General features: G+C 37.4%; 2 protein-coding genes across 2 annotated transcripts; both read right to left on the bottom strand.

Moving 5' to 3' along the window:
• Positions 1–2,760: 2,760 nt before the first annotated feature.
• Positions 2,761–5,803, bottom strand: LOC116295187 (tripartite motif-containing protein 3-like). Its single transcript, XM_031702939.2, has one exon. The coding sequence runs from the start codon at positions 5,725–5,727 to the stop codon at positions 3,571–3,573; it is 2,157 nt and encodes a 718-aa protein (XP_031558799.2). The 5' UTR covers positions 5,728–5,803; the 3' UTR covers positions 2,761–3,570.
• Positions 5,804–15,390: 9,587 nt separating this feature from the next.
• LOC148911667 (uncharacterized) lies at positions 15,391–17,037 on the bottom strand. The gene is made up of 2 exons (XM_089029228.1): positions 16,977–17,037; positions 15,391–16,050 (listed from the first exon to the last, which is right to left on the bottom strand). The coding sequence occupies exons 1-2, from the start codon at positions 17,023–17,025 to the stop codon at positions 15,797–15,799; spliced, it is 303 nt and encodes a 100-aa protein (XP_088885354.1). The 5' UTR covers positions 17,026–17,037; the 3' UTR covers positions 15,391–15,796.
• Positions 17,038–17,288: the final 251 nt, after the last annotated feature.

The following is a 17,288-nucleotide window of genomic DNA, read 5'->3' as shown; positions in this document are numbered from 1 at the left end:
AGTTGTGTTTTGTTTGCTTGACGTTTAATGGTATTTTTACACAGTGCAATGCAACAAACGATTGAAGTAGTGCAAGTAACTTCAGCTATACTTATTATAGTTATGGCCTTTATGTTATCATCAAGATTTCAATGGCGTTTAAGTTGTTGACACACGGTGCAGCATTGCACGCAACATTGCAAGCAATAAATTTGAATCGGAGTTACATTGGAATAAAATCATGCAACATCGCTTGTGTCAGCCTGCTATGTTAAGATATTTGGTCCGCAGTCATAAATTTGGTGCAAGCTGTTTCGCTTTAAATTTCAAAATGTTGCAGGTAATGTTGCAGACATGTTCACATGATGAAATTTGTAGAGCGCGATTCAACTTCAGATTTGTTGCATGCAACGTTGCGTGCAACAAGTTTGTGGTAGACACACGCTACGACAGTCCTTTTGCGTGCAATGTTGCATGCAATGTTTCACCGTGTGTCAGCACCATAACTGCCGTGAGTTTGTAAAGCGAGGTTATTTAGCAAAATGTGTTAAGATTCAAAACTCACGACTGTGTCAAACATCCTTCGTTTTGTTAGTCATATAAAAGCTATGAGGCTCTTACGTAAATGCGCTAATGCAATAATGAAACGATTTAAACGAATGCAATGATAAAAATAATGAACGAAGTAGTTTGAACTCTATCGTACGTCTTAACTATGTTTTACGTTACTTTAGAAGTCGTCATTAGTGCTGATGACACACAGTGTTCGATTGTTTTTTGTTTCCTTGAAGTTTAATGGTATTTTTACAAAGTGCAATGCAACAAACGATTGAAGTAGTGCAAGTAACTTCAGCTATACTTATTATAGTTATGGCCTTTATGTTATCATCAAGATTTCAATGGCGTTTAAGTTGCTGACACACGGTGCAACATTGCACGCAACATTGCAAGCAACAAATTTGAATCGGAGTTACATTGCAACAATATCATGCAACATCGCTTGTGTCAGCCTGCTATGCTAAGATATTTGGTCAGCAGTTATAAATTTGGTGCAAGCTGATTGGCTGGAAATTTCAAAATGTTGCAGACATGTTCACATGATGACATTTGTTGCGTACAATGTTGCAACAGCAGAGCGCGATTCAACTTCAGAATTGCTGCATGTAACATTGCGTGCAACAACATGGGGTAGACACGCTGCATGCTGTTGCGTGCAATGTTGCACCGTGTGTCAGCATCTTGACTGCCTTGAGTTTGTAAAGTAAGGTTATTTAGTAAAATGTTTTAAAATTCAAAAATCACGACTATGTAGCTCATCCTCCGTTTTCTTTCATATAAAAGTGATGAGCCTCTTACGTAAATGCGCAAATGCACTGATGAAACGATTTAAACAAATGCAATAATAAAAATGACGAACTAATGTTATTATTAGAAGTAGCTGTACAGCTGTTACAGATTAAAGATTACAAACATATGACAGCAAAAACGTGCGAATAATGTATCTAAATGCTGACGGATAAAACAAGGGAGAAACGCCGTATTCTGCAAAACAAAACACTTTTTTACACTCTTACAAACTATCTAACAAGTTGGTGATGCGCATATTAGAATTCTACATCAAAAAGTCTTACAAAAAAGTCTTGTAGAAGAAGCTATAATTTCGGTGTTTTTCGCCGATGTTCCCTTTTGTAACATTTTAATGTTGGAGATTAAAAATTCAAAACGAGCAAATTAGCGAAAGCAACTCAATTGTCTATTAGGATTCACCGAATTGATTCTATTCATGGCAAGAGATTAAGTTTCGCGAACAAAATGAAACCTGGAGAAAACTTTATTCCAACTTAACCCTAACTTTCCCATTTGTAACTTGAACGCCATTTTACAGGGGTACATATAAAAAATCATAACTTCCTAGAATTATGTTATTTTATCCTCCACTTTTGGTGTAGTGTGCGGAAGAAACCTCTTATCAACTGGTATAAAATCCATTCCTATCCTCAATGTTTGTAAGAAGTTATCATTATCCGCTTGGAATGGTTAGATTTGCTCAAAACAGCTACTTTTCGGTTACGCACATTTCGACAACTTTGGCCAAGAAAATCCTTCTAACTCAAAATCTACTTAATATTTTTGCATGAAATTTTGAGGACATCTAGTACAGGTATCTAGAATGTATGTACTTGAATTTAGTAGCACTACATTAAAACGGTGGAAAGATATGGCAATTTTTCATGAAGATGCACGTTTTTTGATCATTTTGAAATTTCTTCAAACCCTAGGACCTAGTGAAGTTCATACGAACTTACTTGAAATTTTCGTCCCGATTTCCTAATGAAATTTAAATACTGAGTGGATGTTTGGGGGCATCAGTAGACAGTGTTAAGCATGATCTAACCTGATTTCCTATCATATTGGGTTTTTGATCGATTAAGAAACCGCAGAATCCACGACCATGTTCCCTAATGTAACATAGCTAGGTTTGTGAGGTTCGTAAAATTTGAAAACGAAAGCAATGAAAGAGTGACTCCTAGGGAGGAGAAACAGCATCAATATCTGTCAATCCACTCTATTTGGATTGAAATAGCACGTTTTTAAGAGTACGAAAAATGCTATCTATTATTAGGTTACACTAGGGCCATCCATGAATCTAAAGATAGATAGATAGATAGATAGATAGATAGATAAGTAAGTAAGTAAGTAAGTAAATGAATGAATGAATGAATCAATGAATGAATGAATGAATGAATGAATGAATGAATGAATAAATGCAGATGATCACAATTCTATGAATATAAGTCAAACTTTATTATTGAAATTTCAACGCAAATTTACAAATCATCTAGTTCTATCAGTCTTCTGTATAGTATATTGAATTCAGCATGCATTAATACAACGGGTTGTCATGGCAACCAAACACATGGCCTATGTACCAAGACCACTGCATTATGGGTATTACAGGTTTATCGGTGTAAATAAAATAAGGTAGTAATCATATCATGACCTTAACCTGACAAAAAAAGATCTGCGTAATAGGTAAATTACGAGCCTTGTTATAGGTAAATTTCCAAGCCCATCCCACACGGCTTACCGCCTCAGTCTTTGACGAAAGAAGGACAAACTTCGAAAGTTAATAGAGCGTTTTCACGTGACGTCACAGCGGCCATGCTGGTGTACCAAAACAATACATTTTCTATCCTATAGGGGAATTGAACTCTATTTTTATGCAAAAACTGTGCAGAAAGTTTCAATTGTTTGTTACATTCATATCCACTTGTCACGTGAGTGAAAACTCTCTGTTGATTAGTATACGTAGTTGTGATATTTGATTGTCTGATGTTGTGGCACAACAGCCAAGGGAAATAAGATAACACCATAAGATACAACTTATTGATCAATAGTGTTATGAGTATAATGATGGTTATATATAGACATTAATAATATACAATTAGATACAACTTATTGATCAATAGTGTTATGAGTATAATAATGGTTATATATAGACATTAATAATAGACAATTAGAAACAACTTATTAATCAATAGTGTTACGAGTATAATGATGGTTATATATAGACATTAATAATATACAATTCTACTTTAAACGAAAGACACCAGAATTATTCGTACTAACTAATAACTGACCATCCTTTAAAACAGTTATATATGCAGGTTCCTCGTCGCACCTTGAATTATAACCTGCAGTTGAAATCCTTCCTACAAAACGACCATCCAATGTAAATTTTTGTACGCGTTTATTATGTTTATCACACACCAGTAGATAATGGTCATTATCAATAGCCAGGCCCAGTGGTCCATTCAGCTGACCATCAGCTCTGCCTTGACCACCAATCGTCGATATTCTAGTCGGTACGTTACCTTTCTTCTCAAATACCTGAATAACGTGATGTTTACTATCACTGACGTAAAATAGTCCATCATGTGTTATCACATCATATGGAGCGAACTTGTCCTGTGTTGTGAAACCAAACTGATATTGATAGTCACCGTCTCTTGTGAAGACTTGAACACGATGATTTTTAGTATCACACACAATGATGTTACCATCGTCATCGACGTGTACTCCCCATGGACGATAAAACTGTCCATCCCCGTCACCTTGGTTACCAAAGGTTTTTACCAATGTCCCTGTTGTAGTGTTCACTATACATATTCTATGATTATCCCTGTCTGCTATGACTAAATCTGTATCATTCAGAAATGATAAACCCATAGGATTAGACAACTGTACCTGTGGACTAGCATACGTCAGTAAGAGATCTCCATCAGTGGTGAATACATGGACACAATGAGAATAATAATTGGTAACAGCGATCCTGCTGTTGTCTTTGTTTACTGCTATACCTGTCAACCCACTAGATCCTATATCTACACCTTTCGTCTTAAACTGTCCTATTGTTCTCATCCCTTGTGACATGACATACATCACTAGAGGACTGTTAGATACAGGATTCCCATTCACTTGAACCTCTGCTATCAACTGACCAGCTATCTTAGCCGTGAACTCAACTTCTACTTTACCATCAGTTCTCACATATTTCTTTTCTATTTTCACATTTTCTTTAGGCTTGATTTGAACGTCTATAACATCCCTTGGATCATGATTGAGTTTTCCTTTAGACGTTCTAGTTTTCACTACCAGATTCTTTTTCGTTGAAGCTATCGCAGTCTCAGTTTCCACCTCAATAGTGCTCATCTTATGATCCGTTTTGTAACGGGTTCGTATTTCTCCCAGCCCTGAATTCACTTCTTGAACCAGCTGTTGGTTAGGAATAAACTTAATCTTAGCTGACAGTGGAAGATAGTTGAAGATGAATTTCTGAGAGCATTGTGTCTCTTGAATGTTCAACATTTCACTTGCCAGTCCTCTTTCCATCACCTTCCTGATGTATTCCGTGACGGCTGGAATATGATGAATTGTATTCAAGTTTGTTGTGGCTGTATCCAGCTTCTCGTCGATTTGTCTCAGCAATTCTCTTTCGCTTTCTTGTAGCTTTTCTATGATCTTCTTGGTTTTGTCTTTGATTTCTTTTTTGGCCTTTTCTCCTTGTTGTTTGATTGTGTTAGCAATCTTTTCTTGTTGCTGCTTTTCCTTGTCATCTAATCTCAACTGCTCTAATACCTGCAGCTGCTTTGATAATACAGCTTTCTTGATCGAAGCAAACTTATCTAATGACAATGTTTTGTGATCCTTGTGATCGTGTTTCCAGCATGTCAAGCAAATCATGTCATCACAGTCTTCGCAGAACAACTCTAGCCTGTGATGAGGGTGGCTTTGACAAGGATTTTCTCTTGTTATTATGAACTCAATATCTTCTTTCTTCAAATAAGCCAGACGAACGACCTTGTGATCTTCGGTAAACTCTGAATGATATTTCTTGCATTCCTCACACATTGAGCGATCACAATCAAAACAATACCAAGATGCTGTCGAATGACTCTCCGAAACAGAACAAACCTTTTTTCCTTCTGCTAACGCCAGACCCTTCAAGATTCTTGATAGGTGTAAGCTTGGCTGTAGATCTTCCACGCTGCTTGGTTCTGGTAGAGAAGTTTGTGATTTGCATAGAGGACACTTGAAGACGTTGACTTCGTCGATCAGCTCTGCGTGTCTTTTGAGGCAGGGTTTACAAAATGTGTCAAAACATGGTAAGATCTTCGGTTCTATGAGTGTATCATTACACAAAGAACATTGGACTTCCTTCTTAAGATCGTCCACGAACGATTCCATGTTGGCGAGATTTGAGGGAGTTGGCTGAACAATGTTGTTTATCAGACGATTCTTGGAAATTCGCGTGACACTTGAATTCCTAGAAATGATATCACGCTATAAATGCATAAATTAATTAGCTTAAGCGCAGTGTCTAGATACCCGGCAACCGGGAACCAATTTCAAACGATACTAGATACCCGGAAGTTTTTGATTTTTGAAAAAAAAATTGTCAAATAAACACCTCTTTTCCCATTGAATATATTCTTACTTTATTTAGAATAGTCAAGCACTTCTGCATAGAATACGAAGGTCAATTCGAAGACACTCAGAAAAATTTCGATCAAACATGCTAGCTCCCGGGAACCAATTTCAAAAAATACTAGATAGTTAAAAGAAGTGCTTGACTATTCTAAATAAAGTAAGAATACTGACAATGGGCAAAGATGTGTTTATTTGCCAATTTTTTTTCAAAAATCAAAAGCTTCCGGGTATCTAGTATTTTGAAATTGGTTTTCGGTTGCCGGGTATCTAGACGCTGCGTAAGTTAAGATATAAGGCTACTACGCTCTTGTTTAGATGTGGTGAGAAATTGTGAAAATTGTGAAATTTAAATTTGTCGTGTAACATAAGACACGATAGAAATGTCTTTTTCGTTTGTAATATAGTTTACATATTTGTCTTTAGTGTATTATATTTTTTGTGCTTTACTCAAAGGTAATTAGATGTAGGTGTCCTCGTGGATATTAATGACATAATGATCATATGTAATGAACGACGTCAGTCTGAATGATTGGTTTGCCTTAGGGACTGGTCATTATTTATCGAGGGGGGGGGGGAGGGGGCTGGTGCAATATTAAATATGCTATGCTTGATTTTTGCTGACCCCCCTTCTCCTTAAGCATGATTTTTGCTGATTTTTGCTTAAACCCTTGCATAAAAAATACTGACCCACCCCCTATTTGCACCCCCCCCCCTCTCGATGAATAATGACCAGTCCCTTAGTTCCTTTGAATAAAACATTTATCTAAAGCGCGACAGCGATCTTTATCGGTACTCTCTCCTATACAGTGTTCATTGCTCCATATATCACAGGATTGATGACAGAGCTGCCCAGTGCTGCAAATGATATTACCATATTAGCCTGGCAGGTACAACACCATTAAATGTTTTAAAACATATGCATCTCCTCAGCTACTTGGACATCATGAAAGCTGGAACCCAAGTCAGTAAATATCCAATCAAAACTGCGAATTTGATCCACGTGACCTTGATTTCTTGGACAGTCGTTCCCAGGCTGATTGGTTTGGTGGCAGGCCGAGCGATATTTTTCTCTTGTGCTTTTGGATGTTCTTGAAGAGTTACAAGTAGCAGTAGACTACAATGCGGAGACGGGGGTGAGAAGGATAATACTTGCCAGATTGAAGAGCATTCATTGATTCCCGGAAAGTAGAACTAGTTTTTTGAATGAAAATTTCACTGAGCTACTTCCAAACACTTTAACGACAAAGGCCACCTCGTAAGTTCCTTCCTCTCTTAGGGGTGAAAAACGAGAAGTTTTTGGTCTTTAGCACGTGCGGTATCTTCTAGGGGTACGCGACAGTTAAATTGATGGTTTTCAAGTCGGCCATGCTGGAGGAATTTAACAAAAGAATTGTCAATGAATTCTTTTGTTATATCCTCCAACATGGCTGCCGTGTCTTTTGTTATTTAATTCTCTTGGGAATGGTTAAAAACCATCCATACTTTCAGAGTATGTTGCAATAAACTCAATGATTTTTTATTTAAATGATTTATCTGGTGTTTCGAAATGGTATCGCTTAGGGTAAGAGAAAATGAACTTGGTTTAGGGGGTTTAAACTAAAACATTGCAACGCCCAAACTCTCTCTTTTAGGGAGGAAATGTATTTTTTTCGACGTTCATCCCCGTTCTTTTACATGGGAGTACCGTCCCCCCCCCTCCCCCTCGGGCAATAGTTCATGCCAACCAGCAACCGGCAACTCGCACACCTTTTGTCCCAACAGAAAACAACTTTTAATTGACGAAGCCAGAATAAGGCTCAAATTTGTAGAAGGGAACGGAACCTCTGTCATCGCTAGCAAAAGACTCGGATAACGATAGATGGACGGGAGATTATTGCAGAAGATTTCCTTCAATGGCAATCAGTCAAATAAGCGCGAGTAAAATGCTTGTCTCGATCTACAGCGATGGTAACAGTGCTATGACAGTGAACTCGTTAACTATCAAATTGCTCACAGTCGGTATCTATTTCATTAAAAACTGCTATAATTTTACCGACTTTACCTGATTTGAACATGAAGTTAAACCGGAGAAAGATCAATAAGAGAGACAGGTGAAACTGAAACTGTAAGACTTCGAGAAACGCCGGAGGAAGGTGAAAAGCTCCAGCATTTATTTTTATCTGCGTAAGCAAAGTGTTTTTGAGGAAATGGATTTGAAAGTTTGAATAGAGCTATCTTAAATTGTCTGACATGTTTACACTTTCTATTCAATGCTGAGGATGTCTTAAGTTAAAAGCCCTTCAGATTCATCACGAGAGTCTTATTAACTCATGGACTTCATGCATAAGAGCGTTTTTGTATTAATAGACTGAAATCAGTCAGCTGTACAATGTGATGGACGACTAAGTATCTTTTCTATTAATTGGTACTGTGGAACTCTTAGTTAATCAATCTATATTAGGAACTAATACATAACTTTAATTTTAAAAAGGGTTGTACAACACTAGCACAAAGATTTTCCTTTGTAGTTTTTCTTCGCTATGCGGTTTTTCAAGGTTTAATTTGTCAAATTTTCCACTTTCTTGATCTTTCGAGGCATTTGAAATATACACGTCTAAGAAAGCTTTCACAGCAATATATCATATAAGAAAAGTTTGTTTAAATGAATCGCTAGACTATTAAATCTTTTGCATTGTTGAAACCGGCATTAGAGTTTTCTCGATTTTGCTTGATGGATGACGAAAATGCTATTTAAAAAAGTCTTTTGCTTGAGGTTAGACCATAAAATCAACAAGAATTTGGACACAGCTGCAATCTCGGCTTAAATACAGGCGTATGTTACTTTGCCTCGCCAGTAGTTTAACCGGGTTCTCAGTGATCCTCCCTCTGCAATACCTGCTACGCTAAATTCCAACTTTGATTTGTGAATTAGCCTAGCGTTATTTCTATCGATCGGAAACCGTGTTCACAGACGCATGTATTAACCGCCAAATATATATTTTTTATGCGCCAAAATATCTTTTTATGATGAAACAAGTGCTAAACAGTTCGATCGACATTTACTATCGCAGTCCAGCTACCATCGCTGTAGAGACAAGTATTTTAATCCTTATTGGACTGATTGCCATTGGAGGAAATCTTCTGGTAGTAATCTCCATCTATCGTAATCCCAGTCTTCGTACCATCACTAACTACTTCGTACTCTCGCTCGCGATGACTGACATTTTGTACCCGATGTTGGCGTTGCCTTTTACTGTATTTTGGTCAATCAACAATAGTGTCATTGTTTACCAGGGAATGTGTGATTTCCAAGCAATATTTGGAATTGGTGTGTCAAGAGTTTCAATCTTTACTATAACTCTCATGGCCGTCAATCGTTTTTTTCGTGTTTGTAAACCGTTAAGATACAGGCAGATTTTTAGCAAAAGAAAGTCATGTTACATGATAGGTGTTTCTTGGGTACTGTCTTTTATCATAACGATATTGCTCGTTAAGGGGAACACACTGTTAGTTGCCAAATACAATCCATTTAACATACGCTGCATTATTTCATCAGCGAGATCTGAAAATGGCTTGGTAATTAAGAACATTACCATGTTAACCACCATGGGAATCCCATTCATCATCATCGCCTTTTGCTACTTTAAAATATTCAGGAATATAAAGCTACACAAGAGAAACGTAGTTCCTAACAGTAATGGCTTTGGTAGAAGAGTGATTGAAATAAAGGTCACATGGACTTTGTTTGGAATTTTGGTGGGCTATCTTGTGACTTGGATTCCTCTATTAGTCATAACGCTAATGTCCAAAGATGATCTTCACAAACTACCCCGACAAGCATATTTGGTTACGACGTATTCTATTGCAAGCAATAGTGCCATTAATCCAATAATATATGGATTAATGAACAGGGTATTTAGATACGAGTACCAGAGAATTGTTAAATGTCAGCATAACAACTAAAGCTGTATGGATTTCACTTTAAACCCGCCTCGTTTGTAAACAGGAGTATAAACCAATTTAGTCTTTTTTTACTGAGAAATCGTTCCTTTTTCAGTTCATAAAAACAATATTTTGCTTTATACTAGTCCATCTCTTTTTTAAACAAATTCTGACTATTCTTTTAAAAAATTCTCTTGATCAACTAAAGAACACCTCGGAAAAATACGACAAAAACGACAGAAAGAAGAAGAAGAAGAAGAAAAAGAGCAATAACAACAACAACTACAAGAACAACAGCAACAACAACAACAGCAACAACAACAGCAGCAACAGCAACAACAACAACAGTAGCAACAACAATAACAACAACGGGAAGAAAAAGAAGACTGAGTAAGAAAAAAAAAAAAAAAAGAAGAAAAAGCATTTCCCTCCCTTTTTCCAAAATATGTATTTTAAAGCTGCACATGGAAACTAAGGCTTTAGCTTAGAGCTGATGTAGTCCTTTTTGTAAGACACTCAGACAGGTTGTTTCAGGGTTCTATCTGTGAGTTATCCATGTCCTGACTTAGATCAGCCCTGAAGTTGTTTCAGGATTTGATCTGTGAGTTAGCCATGCCCTGACTTAGATCAGCTCAGAGGTTGTTTCAGGGTTCGATCTGTAAGTTAGCCGTGCCCTGACTTAGATCAGCCCAGACGTTGTTTCAGGGTTTGATCTGTGAGTTAGCCGTGTCCTGACTTAGATCAGCCCAGAGGTTGTTTCAGGTTTGATCTGTGAGTTAGCCATGCCCTGACTCAGATCAGCCCAGAGGTTGTTTCAGGGTTCGATCTGTGAGTTAGCCGTGTCCTGACTTAGATCAGTCCAGAGGTTGTTTCAGGGTTCGATCTGTGAGTTAGCCGTGCCCTGACTAATAGATCAGCCCAGAGGTATTTTAGATAATCGTGTATGAATAAAAGGTATATAAATAAGTGCTGTTATTTTTACAGGCAGTCAGCTAAGCAATGGGACAAAAAAGTTTACCATTCTTTTTAAAAAACTGTACGAATTAGAAAGAAAAGTTGTCGATGTAACAAGACAAAACAAGATAAAAGCATTGATAAGTGATGATTTTGATGATAATAAAATCAAGTGAATGACCGGAGATTTATCAAGGCTTTTATAAATATTGAGTGGTGCAAGCAGATGGCTGTTAAATTTGAATCACTCAAATCTAAGCTTCGTAGGTTGAGTATCGTTGCTCGAGATAATGAATCGTTCAAAAGGCGAGGCAAAGAACTTTGTTTCTCGCGTTATTGCGAGATAGTACTGAATTTCACGAAGAGATAACGAAAGTCAAGGAAATAGTGCGGTTGAAAACTGTTTTTTCCAGCTCTTGATGCTCGATGGAAAAGGTGAGTTTCTTGGATTACCTATCTTTTTTCGTTCGTTCTCTCTTTCCTTCCTTTCCTTCCTTTCTTCCTATCTTATACTTTAATTTTTGATTTATTTTTTCTCTTTGCTTTTCGTTTTTCCAACACGAACAACACGAATTGTTACTTTCTTTCTTTCCTTTCTTTCCTTCCTTTCCTTCCTTTCTTCCTATCATACTTTTTTTTTGATTTATTGTTTCTCTTTGCTTTTCGTTTTTCCAGCACGAATTGTTACTTTCTTTCTTTCCTTCCTTTCCTTCCTTTCTTCCTATCTTATACTTTAATTTTTAATTTATTGTTTCTGTTTGCTTTTCGTTTTTTTAACACGAGTTGCTACTTTCTTTCTTTCGTTCTTTGTTTCCTACTGTTCAAGTGGTACAATTTATCACGAATTAGTTTTTTATTTTTATTGCATGCGATTGAGCTCGTACTGAATTTGCTAACAATGAAGTCGCTCTATGTCCATTGCTTAATAATTCAAAATTGATATTTGAAATAGTACTTGACTCATCATTGATAATACTGCAGTAAAGTTGAAATCCGAACTGACAAATTACAATACACTTTTAACGTATATTTGATGTTAGGTGAAATAGCGGATGTTTGCCCTCAAGACTGCTTGAAGTTTGAATTACGTAGGCAAACCTAGCGAGCCTTGAAATTACCACAGAAAAAAAAAAAAGAAAAAAAAAAAAAAGAAAAAAAGACCATTGGTTCTTAAAATGAACTGAGTGTTTCATATGTTTAGATGAATTCGACTATCTCCACGCCTCATGTCTCTCAGAAATGGCTAGATTTCTGGAACCGCAGTCCAGCTACCGTCGCTGTAGAGACAAGTATTTTAATCCTTATTGGACTGATTGCCATTGGAGGAAATCTTCTGGTAGTAATCTCCATCTATCGTAATCCCAGTCTTCGTACCATCACTAACTACTTCGTACTCTCCCTCGCGATGACCGACATATTATACCCGATGTTGGTTTTGCCGGTCTCTGTGGTTTCATCAGCCGTCAGTCGGTTTGCATTGGGCCACACTTTTTGTCAAATCCAGGTAACATCCACGTTGATTTTGCTAAACGTTTCCTGCTACACCATAGCTGTAATGGCGGTCAATCGATATGTTTGCGTCTGTAAACAGCACAAATACAAGAGATGGTTCAACAAAAAGACATGCTTGATTATGATCTTTGGTGGTTGGTTTGTTTATTTAGTCGTAGGGCTGGTTGCCATAGGAACAGGGGAAGTTGTCTTCATTAAATTTTTTCCTAGGGAAATAATGTGTAAACTTTCGCGTGTTACAAAAACCTCAACGACAAAGATTGCAGGAAACATATTGGTAGCTTTTTTTATTTTACTACCATTCACAATCATCACCTACTGCTACTTCAAAGTCTTTAAGAAAATCCGAGAACACAAGAGAAACATCGCTTCTGCCTCCAACCCAAACAGCCTGGGAACGAGTGTCCAAGAAATCAAGGTCACGTTGACCATGTTTACGGTTCTAATGGGGTTTGTGCTGAATTGGATTCCAATTCTTATTGTGATGTTAACAACCAGCCACGACAAAAGCCTTCCACGACAGGTGCACATGATCGTGACGTACTTGATGGCGAGTTGTAGTGCTGTCAATCCCGTGATATATGGAGCAATGAATCCGACGTTCAGAAAGGAATACAAGAAAATCATCAAATGCCAACCACATTGAAACTGTAACCTTAGTACAGTACAAAAGGTAAAAAGTAGTCTTTCATTCCCTTGCGATTGCAATCATGTATTTGTTGCCAGTAATGTTTGAAAAGACGCATATGACTTGAATATAGACGACAGACAGCTGACCTTATTCTTCTGCATAAACTAAAACACGATAAAATAAACTCGTCTTAAGCAATATGTACAGCCTGTACCTAAACCTAATCAGTTTGCCGCCTCAAGAAACTACTACGAAAACAATTTCCAAGAACTTAATCTCTTCAAACAGGACTATTACCTATTACCTCATTTCTACCTAGATCTATCAAACTATGGAACTCGCTACCAATACACTGTAAAATGAATGATGTAAGCCTTTCCAAATTTAAGGAATTTGTGACCACCCATCTTGCTTCCAAAATGGAACATTACTTACCACCTTAAAATCTTTTGAATTTGAATGTTGATAAATTTTGATCCATCAACCTTTATGATCCTGTTTTTTTTTTCATTATCGTTTTTTCCTCGTCAATTTTAATGTTAATCATGTTTGTACTGTATGTAAATTGTATGGAGACTAAACTAAACTAAACTGAACTGAACTGAACTGAACTGAACTGAACTGAACTGAACTGAACTGAACTGAACTGAACTGAACTGAACTGAACTGAACTGAACTGAACTGAACTGAACTGAACTGAACTGAACTGAAAGTAACAGAAGTCGGACATCCTTACCTAGCCTTTTAGCCACAAGAGGCAGTTATAATAGACGCGTAGCATGGAGATTATCAGTTTGAGTTTCTCCTTGCCCTAAACCTTCTTGGGAATAGCTTTTGTCATGAAAAAAACAAACAAAACAAAACAAAACAAAACAAAACAAAACAAAACAAAACAAAACAAAACAAAACAAAACAAAACAAAACAAAACAAAAAAAAACAACAACAACAAACAAACAAACAAACAAAACAAAAAAAACGCCTTAAGTAAAACAGTAATTTATCATGTTTTAATCAGTTTTTAGAGAGCTTAATTAACTAAAAGATTAGTGCGCGCGTGTTAGTTTGTGTGTGTGTGTGTGTGTGTGTGTGTGTGTGTGTGTGTGTGTGTGCTTTCTGGTGTTCTCTACACGTTCGTTTTTCATCGTGTTTGGAAGAAAAGGGATAAAAGTAGCATCGGAGCATAGTAGTAGAGGCCATAATTATTGTGATGCTATACGTTTGAGGTGGGGTGACACGACTGTCCTGGGGTGACGAAAAAGAAGTGTTCATTCCAGATGTTCCTGTTACCTCTAGTTGGGTCTTACTGCAGACTTTATTCAAATTAGCTTGTTGGTTGCGGATCATTCACAATGGAGTGAAATAACTAAAGACATGACGGCCATGTTGGTTGATAAAACAAAAGAATTAATTGACTATTCTTTGTTTTGATCCAATCAAGATGGCGGCTATGACGTCATGTGCAAACCAAGAATATGACGTAGGCATGATGACGTCATTTGACTTCCACTGTATCAAGATGCATTGCGAATTGTCTTTTCCAATCTAATTTGTATTTCTTCATGAGAATAATAAGACAATTGGTGCTAATTAAGTGTACAAAAAGAAAAGTGTGCAAGGAATATAATTTTAATATAGTAAGTGCAGTAAGATTTAATTATGAAATTTGTGGGGAGGTTTACTCCAATTTTATCGACCTTTCGACGTCATCAGGTGGTCAAATTTTTTTTTCGGTTCGTAAAATTACTTCCTTTGAAGGTATTCACTTTGCAATTACTTAGGGTCTATGCAAAAATGTTTTTCTACAGATCGAACATTCGCCTTCGTCCCGGCGTGAGTTTTCAACGCATGCATTCTTCATTCAAAGAATAATTATTTAACCTATGAGCAACTCTGATCAATCACTAAACCAACTTGTTTATCTTAAATCGGAACAGATTTGCCACAATCAGACCCGATCGGTCGTCGAAACCTGACTCCTGACCCGCTTGCAGAAAGCTTTGCCAGACCTGACTTGCATGGCTCAATTATAGGCCATTTCACGGATCCCGTTACTCAACTTCAGCCTCGTCAGCGTGTAATTATTCTTTAGAATTTGACTACAGTCCGCAGTAATGAAAGGAATTTACACATCAACGAACAATTGAAACACTTAAAAATTTCACAGGTTGTAGACAATTTCTAAAGAATATATTACACGCTGACGAGGCTGAGGTTGAGTAACGGGATCTGTGAAATGGTCTATTATCACAGCGCAAAAACCAGTTAAAGAGCGATATAAATCTCTCTTTTCCAAAGTTTAAAGACATGCTTCTTAGTAGATTTACTGAACCGAATGAGAATCCCTAAACAAAAAAATGTTGTACAAAAAAAAAAAAAAAAAAAAAAAAAAGCTCTCGTTCCAATGGTTCCTCGTCGTACATTTTGCTTTGTCGCGTGCGATACCGACAGAGAAGCGAGAGAGCCTCTGACCCGCAGGATAACAACTAAAATACATAAACATACACAAAAAAATTAACAAAAAGATAAAACATACTAAACTAAAATGAAAAAATCTCATGCATCGTTTTTTTTTTTCATTCAGAGCAAATACTGTCCTCAATATGATCAACATTGATATGTTCCCATGATCCACTGCCCCCGTCCACAATCCTTATCTTAGCCACGTTGCCCTGGTATTTTGCAACATCAAAAGAACTTGGTCTCATGGTTTCACTATTTGTTGCAGAGGTGGTCAATGAAGTGGCTTTCGCAACGACATTTCCACCAATCAGGAGCTCGATATGTCAGATCCTCCTCCAATCAGAAACTTAATCTTCATACCTCGGATGATAAAGGGGGGGTGACGTCATGGTACCTGTAGGTGGATCTTTTTGAGTAGAGCCAGCTGAATGAGAGGGACTGGGTCGGTTTTCAAATGTACCTATCCACCATTCGCCTCTGAGGTTTGAGGCTATGGCGCTTCGAACCAGGCTGTTGTCACCGTACGTTGGTTGGTTATTGAAGGCTGTTCCTGTAAGAGTCCAGTCAGCTATGCCATTTTCAAAGTCGAAAAGGACGCACCCTACAAAAAGAGAAAGACAAATGATCTAAGGCAGGGCACGACCAAACTACAGATCGAATCCTGAAACAACCTTGATAAGAGCTTTTCTAAGTCAGCACGCGACTAACTAACATTATTCCCATTGATTAGCGTGCTTCCATTGAGTGGCAGGTGCATGTGAGAAGCGTATGAGTTGCACCCCTCCCCCCTCAGGTTCAATGTTGGCATCACCCAGGATCCTTCGCGGGATTGGGGTCGAAGGCAGAGAAAATAAAGCAGAAGCACATGGTTGTAAAAATAGTGTGTCAATCATTAATCTTTACGAGTTTAATTAAGCCCAACACTCGCTGCGAGAGGGCAACACATGTAACTATTTACGCAAATGTAAATATGTGCTGTGTTTTATAGTTACTCTGCTACATTATAACTTTTCATTGTTTGGTACGTTTAATAAAATGGCTCATTGTATACTTTACTCAGTGCAGACACGATAAACCGTGACCACCTGAACAAAATTTAAGATAACAAAGATTTTAGCCCGCAATAGATCTCTTGCAGCACGTCGGAATGCATGAAGCTCAATTTGGAGGGTAAAACAATAGGTTTTCAATTCTCAGAAAATTACTGAATTTATTTGGCTTTGTTCTCCAATTTGAGCTGCTTTGATGTCCCATGCAAGGATTCTATAGGGAGATAGCAAAATGTGTATCATATAATTGACCTTCGACAATCACAATCAACATTCCCGTGGTTGTTGATAACAGTCTAAGTTGAATTTTCTCAGATATCTATAGTTTTCATTGTTCGTTCCAGTTTGACTAGAGTTTGAACGCTTTTTCCCCGCAATCTATGTCGTGATTGGTTAACTTTCTTTAAGTGGTCCCGGCCCGGTTAGTGTGTCTGCACAGTAAAATGAGTATAGTTGATACCCTGAGTGCTATACTCACCTGCTTTTTCACAATTCTTTCCTGTGAAGTTCTTACTGCAGTTGCACATTGAAGAGTCTACGGTCACTTGACACTCATAATAACATTAACATCAGGCCACCGGAAACGGTGACATGAGGTCATCTGATATTCTCGAACAATCGTTGACTCACGAGGAACACACGTTCATATTGTTACCGTTCTTTTATATCATTTATAAGCATTTAGGACCTGATTACTTCTTTGTTGTAAGTACTTTATGATTCAATGGGACTATTATAGCATGTTAATCACGAATTACCATTTATATATCATGTATTTGTAATCATTATT

The sequence above is a fragment of the Actinia tenebrosa genome, unplaced genomic scaffold, assembly GCF_029948245.1.
Source record: "Actinia tenebrosa isolate PJP-AT-01 unplaced genomic scaffold, QUT_ActTen_1.0 PGA_scaffold13__45_contigs__length_12533684, whole genome shotgun sequence".
Taxonomy (NCBI): domain Eukaryota; kingdom Metazoa; phylum Cnidaria; class Anthozoa; order Actiniaria; family Actiniidae; genus Actinia; species Actinia tenebrosa.
The sequence above is the reverse complement of the archived record's forward strand: the minus strand, read 5'-3'. Positions and strand labels throughout refer to the sequence as shown.

What these genes read in the sequence shown, in the direction of transcription:
- LOC148911667 (XM_089029228.1), bottom strand. Translation starts at nt 17,025, where the DNA reads ATGTGCAACTGCAGTAAGAACTTCACAGGAAAGAATTGTGAAAAAGCA. An exon ending in AAAGAATTGTGAAAAAGCAG is followed by an intron (nt 16,051 to 16,976) that starts GTGAGTATAGCA and finishes CTCTTTTTGTAG; the next exon opens with GGTGCGTCCTTTTCGACTTT.
- LOC116295187 (XM_031702939.2), bottom strand. Translation starts at nt 5,727, where the DNA reads ATGGAATCGTTCGTGGACGATCTTAAGAAGGAAGTCCAATGTTCTTTG.